Source organism: Microtus ochrogaster, unplaced genomic scaffold (genome assembly GCF_000317375.1).
Source record: "Microtus ochrogaster isolate Prairie Vole_2 unplaced genomic scaffold, MicOch1.0 UNK30, whole genome shotgun sequence".
Taxonomy (NCBI): domain Eukaryota; kingdom Metazoa; phylum Chordata; class Mammalia; order Rodentia; family Cricetidae; genus Microtus; species Microtus ochrogaster.
In genome coordinates, this window is record NW_004949128.1 from 228,584 (window position 1) to 238,806 (window position 10,223).

A 10,223-nucleotide genomic window follows, 5' to 3' on the forward strand; every position below is an offset into this window, starting at 1 on the left:
TCACTAACAAAAGGAAAAGGTCAGAAGACAGCCTCAACCTATCAGCTGCCTGTGAGGCGGAGCGAGGCCTAAGTAGGTCACGCCTTCGGCCACGCCCCCACCGCGCGCCACGCCCCCTGCAGCTCTCCGCAGCTAGTCGATGCTGCTCCCTGGTGGCCGCGGCTGCCCACTGCGGTCCCTGAAGCCGCGGCTGCGGCTGCGCAGTGCCGCCCTCTGCCGGCCCGGCTCCTTCCTCTCTCCCATCGGCCTCGGCTTGCGGGCCTTTCAAACATGGAGGAGCGCGAGTGGGGGGCGAGGCCGGCTCGCGCCGGCAGCCCAGCCAGCCCGCCCAGCCCGCGGCTGGATGTCAGCTCCTACAGCTTCGACCCGCTGCTGGCCCTGTACTCGCCGCGCCTGCCTCCCATCCCCTACCCCAACGCGCCCTGCTTTAACAATGTGGCGGAGTACGAGAGCTTCCTGAAGGGCGGGCGCACCGGGCGCGGCCGGGCGCGGGGCACGGGGGAGCCGGCCTCGGCGGGAACCTCCACCGGAACCTCCACAGGAGCCGGGACCACCACCAGGAGCCGTCGCCGCGCCGCGCCCACCCCAGATCCCGAGCGCATCCAGCGTCTCCGTCGCCTCATGGTGGTCAAGGAGGACGCGGACAGCACGGCCGGTGCTCGACGCCAGGGCCCCGGGCGCAGCAAGAAGGCGCCCCGCAATGTGCTCACGCGAATGCCCCGTGAGTGGTGCGGGGCGGCGGGAGGTCTAGGAAGGGTTTGCAGGGGTCCTCTGCGGGAGACTCGGGGGTGGTGGGGCCGCGGGGAGGGTCGCCTGTGAGTCACAGGGGCTCTGCACGAGTTGAGGACGAGGGAGAGTGACGACCCACGCGGGAAGATCTACACAGGCCATTGATGTCTGGAGGAGTGTTCCCCGGTGGAGAGGAGCTGCAGAGGGGCTGCGGGAGTCATGAGGCATGCGGAGTGATTGTGGGTCTTGCAGACAGTTTGGGGAGCATCAGAGGTCTGCAGAAGTGATGAGAGGTCTTGGGGACCACTGCAGGCAGATGGGCAGGAGACGTAGGGAAGTCTTAAGGTGAGTGGGATCTGAGGGTCAGGAGGAGAGTGAGGCAGTGAGTTCTCATAGCACGAGAGACATTTCATATCCTGCCATGGGAAGTGACAGCTCCGCCTGAGGTGCCGTTTGCAAAATTGCCTTGCGGGGACTTGATCCACCTCTGTTCACATTAACTAAATCACTACTGTTGGAATGCCGCAGACACAATACCACCAACACACAGGTGCCGTTTTACAGCCACTAGCTAGCTCGGGCAGTATCTGCCAGGCTCAAGTTGCCCGGGCGGGCGTGCAGGTGGTTTAAAATTCTGAAGGTGTAAATGGCACAAAGGAATTTCTTGCAGCTTCCTAATAGGTGCTCAGGTGAAGCTGTAAACAGCAAAGGTTCTAATGTACTAGTAGGGTCTTGTGCAAATGGGATAGAAACAGCCTAGGGTTATACCAAATAATTCCGACACCTGCCCTGTGAACACAATGACCTAGTTAGCCAATTAGGGTGTCTGTAGCCTACTAATTAAATCGGTACAGTGTTCAAGTGACTTCTTTTCGAACATAGGAGTGAACTCGGCAAGAGATTTTGTTTTGATGTTCCTAGAAATATTTGTTTATTAAGAGAGAAATATCCTGAAAAGTTGTGTGCTGCTGCTGGTGCCTTTGTGGGAGACACACGGTACCAGAGCCTTCCTGCCGAGCTAGGATTTTTCAGAGCTGGCTTGCACAGCAGTAGCAGAAGGACAGAGCGTGCATGGCTCTGGAAGGAGCCGTTGCAGTGCCTTCTTTTGCCTATGTGGTTTTGCGCTGTTCGCTTGTTGAATTGCACCCAAGGCTCCGGGTGTCACATTTATTCCCATTTATTCCTCTTACTGCCTCGCTACCAAGAATTGTCAAGGGAAACACTTGAGAGCGTTTCGGTTTTTTTCTGTGTTAGATGAAGACCAGCTCCATCTGGTTCTCTTGATTAAGTTCATTTCTGGAGTCAGGATCTCAGGGTTAGCCCCGTCACTGGAAACGTGAAGCAGTTGGGAGCACCATGAGAGATAGGTAGATACCACAAAGCCTTCAGAAAGCAAGCAAATGATTGAAATCAAAGGATTATATTTAAGGAGTTTTTTTTCCAAGGGTCCTCTTTAGGATTTAAAGTTAAAAAAGGACATGCGTAAAAAGTCTTCAAAAATCAAGTTATGCAGTATGCTTAACATGTTGCAGAGGTTGGCCCCTCTCACACATGTATGGGATTCACCTTGGTTTGAACACTGGCTTCATCTCCTTCCAGCTGTTGTATTTTAGGCACGTCACACCGCTGGCTGGACCTGACTTTCCAACATGGTGATGAAAGCAGTAGTGACATCTGTCTGTCACTGTAAGGGTTAAAGTGATCAACAATTTGAAACCATTTGCAACAGTGACATTCTCTAATGGAGAAGGTTTCCGTGATGTCTGCTGTCACTATCTGTAGGATGTAGTGGTGGTCATTATTATTTCCAGGTTGACATAATTAAGGGTGAGAAGACTTGTAACCTCAGCAGATGGCTAGATAAGTGACCTTGAACAGATTACTTTCCTGCGGTGGAGCCTCTCTGTAAATTGGAGTGAGATAATTGTGAGCGCAAGAGGGTGCAGCCTTCCCTGAGGGTACTAGAGAAAGTGCACCAGAAAAGAAGGTTAACTTTGTGGTAGACCTCCGCTGACAGCACTCCTTAGTATGTTGTTTACCTTTTGAAAAGGCTGAAGCAGTGAAAGTGAGCATGTCAGTCTGTTCATGGCAGCTGTCGGAACCTCCCCAGAGCGCTCTGTAGCCCAAACTGCCCAGGCAGCCCATCAGGTCAGCCAGGGAAGTAGGCCAGATAGGATTTTCTGTTATCTGTTATCTGTGTGGTCCCTCCACCCACTGGTGCCTTGAAGGACCTTGTTGCCACTTCTGGGGAAGGTGGTGACTGGGCCCTTTTTGCTCCAGCACTTCCACTTCAGAAACTCTGGAGCCATCAACCATCCAGCCACTTCCACAGTTAGGGACTGTTCTTAGGAACTATGGTGACTTTTTTTTTCCCTTGAGGCAATTTCTCTATGTAGCTCTGGCTGTCCTGGAACTCAACTCTGTAAACCGGGCTGGCCCTTAACTCGCAGAGATCTGCCTACCTCTGTCTCTTAAGAATGCTAGGGTTAAAGGCATGCACCACCAACACCAGCCAGCTGGAGCTACGGCTACTTTTAATGCTTCATATCCACCCAGGAACACTTTGTCTCAGCCACCTGGGACCTGTTACCTCAGGCCGTTGTCAGTCTGGCCACAGAAATCTCTGTAGCTGTCGTACATGTTTGATACGCTCTCACTTCTCATCATACTGACTGACAACTGCCACCTTGAGAGACTGTGCTTCAACTCTACAATGTCCTCCTAAAATAGCTCCAGGAGACACTACTTCAACAACCTCTCTGGATGACCCCATCCATCTTGCAGATGTCCCCAGATGGGGGAGGAGGATCACCTCCTCTACTCATGACAGCCACAAGCGTGCTCAGTAAACCTGCACGTTCTGTGTGACCAAGCGCAGAGTTAGGGGTTAGCAGGCTGGGGGCCATGCTTGTGCTATGGACATGGCCCTTGCTATCCCCTCCCCCTCTGTATTACCCTCTTCTGCTGGAACACTCGGCTCAGGTGAATCTTCATGTGATGGTTTCATTGTCTACTTGTGCTCTTTATCTTGGGCAGAGCAGGCAGATCTGGTAATATGAAGAGCAGACAGTCCTGAGGACGCTAGCCCCGGGCACAGCCAGCAGCAGCTAGAGGGTTGCTGGAGCGTTCAGAGTGGCTGGGAACAGAGATTGCACAGGCTGAGCCAGTGAAGAACTGAAGGCGTGCTGAGATGATGAGTCTGTGGACAGAGAAGGGCAGCTGAGAGCCATGAAGATGGAGGAGCTGTAGCCAACAATCAGGAGTTATTAGTACCAACTGGCTGTGGAGGTGTGGACCTAGGAGAGCGGTCCTGGCACCTTAAGCTTGGAGTTGCTGAACTAAGAACCCGTCATTCATGATTTCCATCTGAATACAGCAAAAGCACCCTCAGCCTATTGGGAGTGAAAGCACCTGTGAGACTTAAATGGTATGAGGGATGCAAAGTAAACTTATCCAAGGGCCTGGCTCTTGGAGAGCCTGGAGTGGCAGTAATGAGGAGGATGCTGTAGCTGGTGAAGGGAGCCAGGAGACCTGGAATGTGCCAATCAACTGGTAAGATTCTGGACCAAATTTGTTTCAGAAAGAGTACTGGGAATGCTGGGAAGGTCTTAATCTCTGACAGTCTATGGCTTGAACCTCTTGCTAACCACAAGCAGAGATGGCAAAGCTCATCTGGAGTTGGACAGATGTGTCTCAAGAGTAGTGGCAGTAGAGGAAGAGATTTTGGAAGAACTTTCTTCAAAATAATGCACACACACACACTTCCATACAAAGTCTAAGGAGCCTGCCTCATGTCCATTTGGAGTCTGTCATGGAAATGGCTGGAAAAAATGTTCAGTGTTAGTAGAATTGAAGACTCCTTTTTGCCTTGCTAGCATGTTTTCATAGGTGGTGCTCATGTTGTGTTTTGACCACTTATGGAGAGAAAAGAATGCTTCCTGGAACTACAGCTTATTGAATCTTTGAAAGAAGAGAAGTCAAAAGAACTTTACCGATGTAAGCAAGATCCTTGTGTTGCCGTTCCCTTAGTTAAGATGCATGCCAGTTCCCTCTGTTTTAGGAAGCTACATTAAGGCCCCTGGCTTGTTCATCTGAGAAAGACAACTTCCGCTTTGTGAAAGCGTGTGCCTGGGAGGCAGGGCAGTGCATATTTTTGCAAAGGGTCTAACAGAGACACTGTGATGCACTTAATAAATGGAATAGATACCTGTTCCCAGAAGTGATCTAGAAGTTCACTCATCCAATTTCATTTCACAAATGAAGAAACTTGAACTTATAAAGGAAAAGTCACTCACCGGCGTTACTCTGGGTAAGGGCTGGATGCTACTTCCATACCTGATTTTGGAAAGCCTGTGACATGCACAGATCCATGTATAGGCGTGTGCATGCGCATACACACATACACGCTTATCAAGGGTCCAAAGCCATTGCCAGAAGACACGTCAATGACCAACAGCATCTCTGCTTCCCTTCTGAGGCTGCTGTTTCTGTCACTGTGAGGCCACTGTCACTTTGCCTCCAACTGTACCGGGTTACCTAATTTCCAATCTGGCTCATAAACGCCCACTTGCGTCTGTTGAGTCATTTCCTTCCAAGAGGATTTTCCTTCGTTTGTCACGGTATTCATTTCTACGCCAACTCATGAATGAGGAAATTGGTTATCTGAACTCAAGTGCAAGGCTGTTCTCTCTTATACTCCTAGCAAGAATCAAGTTTTTGTTTAAAAATGCATTGAGGTCTTTTGGGGAAGTTTTTGTTTGTTTTTTAATACTCAAACCAGCAGAGCACAAAAAATAAATTGACATGAAGAAAAACCTGTCATTGCCCCAAGCTTTGCAAGAGAATTTCTCATTCTGAAAACAAAAGCTTTCCTGCCCATTATTTCTTCTTTGCATAGTCACAGTGCTATGTTCACAAGATGCTTATTAGGACCCTCGGGAGCCAGATGTTCAGCAGATGCCCTTCAAACCATCAGGTCCATTTCTTCCCAGCATGGAGATGTACATATTTCAATGTACCAGGAACTTCAGGAGCTCCTGCAGGCTATACATCAAAAAGCTATTCTACAACAAAAACAAACATTGCTCCATAGTGCCATCCTGAAACCTAATATTGTGTATGAGAAATTGAAAAGTAAAATTTTTAAATTTAAAAAATATATAATTCATCTTAAAGGCAGACATAACAACGTATTGATTAAACTAAAATAGATAAAATTACAAACATTGCAACAACTTTACATCTTCTGAACAGCTAGGCTTGAATTTACAGAGGTCTGTGTGGCTCTGCCTTTAAGCACTGGGATTAAAAGCGTGCATCACCACACCCTGTTCACAATTTTGAACTTTTTTGGTACATAATATAGAATTACTCAGATGAACAAGTCTCTCCACCTGTAGAAATAAGTATAATGGTCATATTCTTAAAATACGGTTTTATTTTTATACTTATTTTTGTTTTTTTGAGGCAGGGTTTCTGTGTGTAGCACTGGTTGTCCTGGAACTCACTCTGTAGACCAGACTGGCCTGAACTCAGCTCTACCTGCCTCTGACTTCTGAGTTTTGAGATTGAAGAGGTGTGCCACCATGCTTGACTTAAAATGTGTTTTTATTTTAGTGAGTAATGTTTAAAAGGCTATTTTCTTTGAGGGGATAGCACGGATTTAGAGGCAGTATGAAGCACAGCTTTTTTCCCTCAAATGCATGAATTGGCTTTTAGTTCACAAGAGGGTTGGCTCAGGTATGCAGTTCACCAGAATTGTCCTGAAGAACACAGGACTGGGAAGAACCCAACTACCGGTGCGAGCATTCCCCCTTTATTTCTTTTTTTGCCTGCAGACATTTTTAAAAATGATGGTACATCTTAGAATCACTGTCATGATCAAATAGAGGAGACATTTATAGATAGTGAAAGACTTAGATCTGAGTCATGTGTGTGTCTTTTCCACAGTCTGTTGGAATCTGGCCTCTTTCTGAAGTGTGTTGGCTGTGCTAATTCTGCCATTCACGAGGCTTCTAGTGGTAAATGTGAGGTTGCCGTGGCTGGGCCAGGAGTGCCCGGTGGCCTTGGCTAGCCTGCCACTGAAGGCAGGTGTTGGCCATTGCTGACCCAGGCCTTCTCTTGTTTCAGTGCATGAAGGCAGCCCCCTGGGTGAGCTTCACCGCTGTATCCGAGAGGGAGTGAAGGTCAATGTTCACATCCGCACTTTCAAGGGACTTCGGGGTGTCTGCACAGGCTTCCTGGTTGCATTTGACAAGTTCTGGAATATGGTAAGTGCCTTTCTCAAAGCTCCTATGTGTCTAAAGGACATGGGTAGCCTTGTTAAGCAAAGCCCTCGGAAGACCTCAGAACTGAACTCTTTCTACACCTTGACCGTCCCCACTGAAAACAGCATTACTGCTCTTTTCCCTTAAAGCAGGGTGTTGAGCCTGTGTTGTGCTCTTCTCTCCCTCCCAGGATCCGGGGTAGTGTGTGGAGAGTTGTTTTTCTGTTTGAGATGCTGGAATGCTGCCTTATAAGCACTGGCAGCACACAAAGAGCCTCCCTCCACCATCAACCATCTTGTCCTACATACCTTTAGTGCTAAGGTTGAGAGACCTAACCCTAAGGTATAATTATGTTATCATTTAGTAATTTTTTTTTTTTGAGACAGGATTTCTCTGTGTAGCCCTGGCTTTCCTAGAACTACCTCTATAAATCAGGTTTTAGACAAAGTCTCATTATGTACTCCTGGTGGAACTCATTATATAGACCAGGCTGGTCCAGAACTTATGGAGTTTGCCTGCCTCTGCCTTCTGAGTGCTGCCATTAAAGCCATGCATCACTATACCTGACAGCCACTCTTTTGTTCCTTTCTCAAAAACCAAGGTGCGCAGCTTCTGTGGCCTGTGACACCCGGGTCTGACTGCTGACCTTGAGCACACACACCTCTACTGGAACCTGGTCTCAGACTTGCAGCCTTCCCACCCATCTCCCTCCATGTCTGTTGATGGATGGGCTGCCCATTCTGCTGTACCGTTTACAGATGAAGACTGAGTCCAGAGAAGTTGGACTCATGCCACATCTTACTGTTAAGAAAGTACAAGACTTTAGCCTGAGTCTTTATGGCTCCTAAAACCTTGCTTTTATTGTTTGTTTGAGTCAGTGTCTCTTATTATGTAACCCTGGCTGTCCTGGAGCTAGCACTCTAGACCAGGCTGGCCTCAAACTCACAGAGATCTCCTGCCTCTGCCTCCCAACTGTAGGGATTAAAGGTGTGCACCATCTGGCTTTAAACCCTTCTTTTAATTGTTACAGAATTTGAATCCTAGTGGCTTCACCATTTAGTAGCTCCTCCGAGCCTCAGGTTTCTCATTCCAGAAAGAAGACTCGCATGCTGTGATGATTTTATTGTTGATAAGAGCCAAGTTTCTCTGTTTGTCTTTCTGGACAGGATCTCACTCTGTAACCTGGATCCCATTATGCTGTCTAGACTGGCCTTGAACTTACAGCAGTCCTCCTGCCTCAGTCTTCTGCCCAGGATTACAGGGGTGAGCTACCATACCTGGCCCTAGGGAGAATTATGGAGAATAATTATTGTCAGTAGTGGTCATAATTACTATTTCTTTAGATGTGTAGGGTAAGTTTGCATTTTTCAGAGTAATTTCCATTGCATAATCTCATTGATCTTGACAGTTGACCTGTGAGGCTGATCTTGCTGGTGAACCCCAGGCTCACTGAAACTGAGGAGGATAAAGGAGTAGTCATGCTTCTTAGCATGGGTTAACAGCTGTCCTGCGGCATAACCACCTAGGGTTTCTGTTTAACAGTATGCATGGGAATCTCTAATAGCCTTGGGGCTGATGAGATGGCTCAGGCAGGTAAAGTCATTGCCCAGAAAGCTTGAAGACCAGATTCCCCTGGTAAAAAGCAAGAGCTGAGTCCTGCAGATTGTTATCTGACGTCTTTGCCCATGTAGGACCACACACATGTAGGGTAAAAAGTCCAAAATCACTTCCAGGGCTTTAAGTCCCACCAATGGTCACCCTGAAAATCTCTACCCTTGAAAACTCCACCCCCTAGAAACCCTATAAAGGCCTGCCATGTAGGGTAAAAGGTCCAAGCCCACTTCTGGATCCTAAAACCCACCAATTCCCAAGCTCAAAAGCTCACCAATCCATGAACCCGAAATTCCACCCAGCCCCAACCTGGAAATCTCCACCCCATAGGAAACTGCATGTAAAACCTGCCTCCTGCTCAGTTCCCTGCTGCTCTTGTGTTTCTCCTCTTATGCAATCTTTTTTGTGAGGTGTGTTGTGCACAAGTTGTCATCCTTGGTGTTGTTGGATGTTTCTGTCCTGCCCGGTTCCAGTAGTCATTAAGTCCCAAAGAAATCACACAGAGGTCTACATTAATCATAAACTGATTGGCCCATTAGCTCAGGCTTCCTATTAACTCTTATATTAGCCCATTATTCTTATCTGTGTTAGCCACATGGCTCAGTACCTTATTCAGTGGGACAGTCACATCTTGCTTCTTTTGTGGTGGACTCACAACTCCATACCAAGCCTCCTCCCAGAATTCCCCTGTTCTCATTGACCCACCTCTACTCTCTGCCTGGCTACTGGCCAATCAGTGTTTCTTTAAAATATAATTGACACAATACAGACAATTGTCTCACACCACCTTGGCTCCCAACAGCCAGGATACTCCCTCCCCCCGCAGAGCTGTAACTCTTTCTATGGGAAAGTCTTCCCGTCACAGCCGTAACCCCAGATCCCAATATATTTAGGACCTTTACAAATACTGAGAGAGACCAGGAAATGGAAAAATCTTCCCCATTCCCTATATTTAAGCTTTCTCTTTCTTCAGCTCTAAGCCCTGTTGTTTTTGTCTGGTCTCCTGCCACACTGTGTAATTGTCCTGTCTTTTAAGTCACTGTTGATGGATCTGTAAGTTTGTTCCGATGTGGGAGCCAGAGCCAGGGAGGGGGGAAAGCGAAGGAATAAGCCAGTTGCCACATACACACCCATGCACACACACTGCATCATCCTCTGTCTCTAGCCAGGACTCAGACATTCCCTGTCTCTAAGGCTTCTCTCTTCTCAGCTTACTGGGTTCAGGTGTATTAGGTAGGAGTGGCATTAGACTGTTTTGTGCTGTCCCATTCAATTAAATACTGGCTCTGGAGTCAAGGTACAGCTTCCTCTCCTCTAGACCCAAGTGTGTTTGTTTAAAGGTTTCTTCTATGATCTCTGTCCCATATTAGGGGAGCCACCTGGCTCTGTGCCAGAGAAAGGAGAGGAACACAAAGAGACAGAGTTCCCAATGGGGACCATGCTACTCATCTCATCCCTTTTGGTTTTGTCTAACTCTAAAACTTTTGCTAAGGTAAAAGTCTTATCTCAAGATTTGTAAGACTATTGGGCAAACTTTTTGGAGCTCAAGGGCTGGAGATGTTGGTCAGTGGTAAAATGCTTGACAAGGCTGGAGATGTTGGTCAGTGGTAAAATGCT

The 10,223-nt window shown here is 48.0% G+C and overlaps 1 protein-coding gene across 1 annotated transcript in view; it reads left to right on the forward strand.

Annotated features, from left to right (window-relative positions):
• Positions 1-270: 270 nt before the first annotated feature.
• Positions 271-10,223, forward strand: part of Lsm11 (LSM11, U7 small nuclear RNA associated) — a 15,919-nt gene continuing 5,966 nt past the window's right edge. Inside the window, exons 1-2 of the mRNA XM_005368162.3 lie at positions 271-721; positions 6,859-6,998. Coding sequence (XP_005368219.1) covers positions 271-721; positions 6,859-6,998 — 591 coding nt within the window. The remainder of the gene's footprint in view (positions 722-6,858; positions 6,999-10,223) is intronic.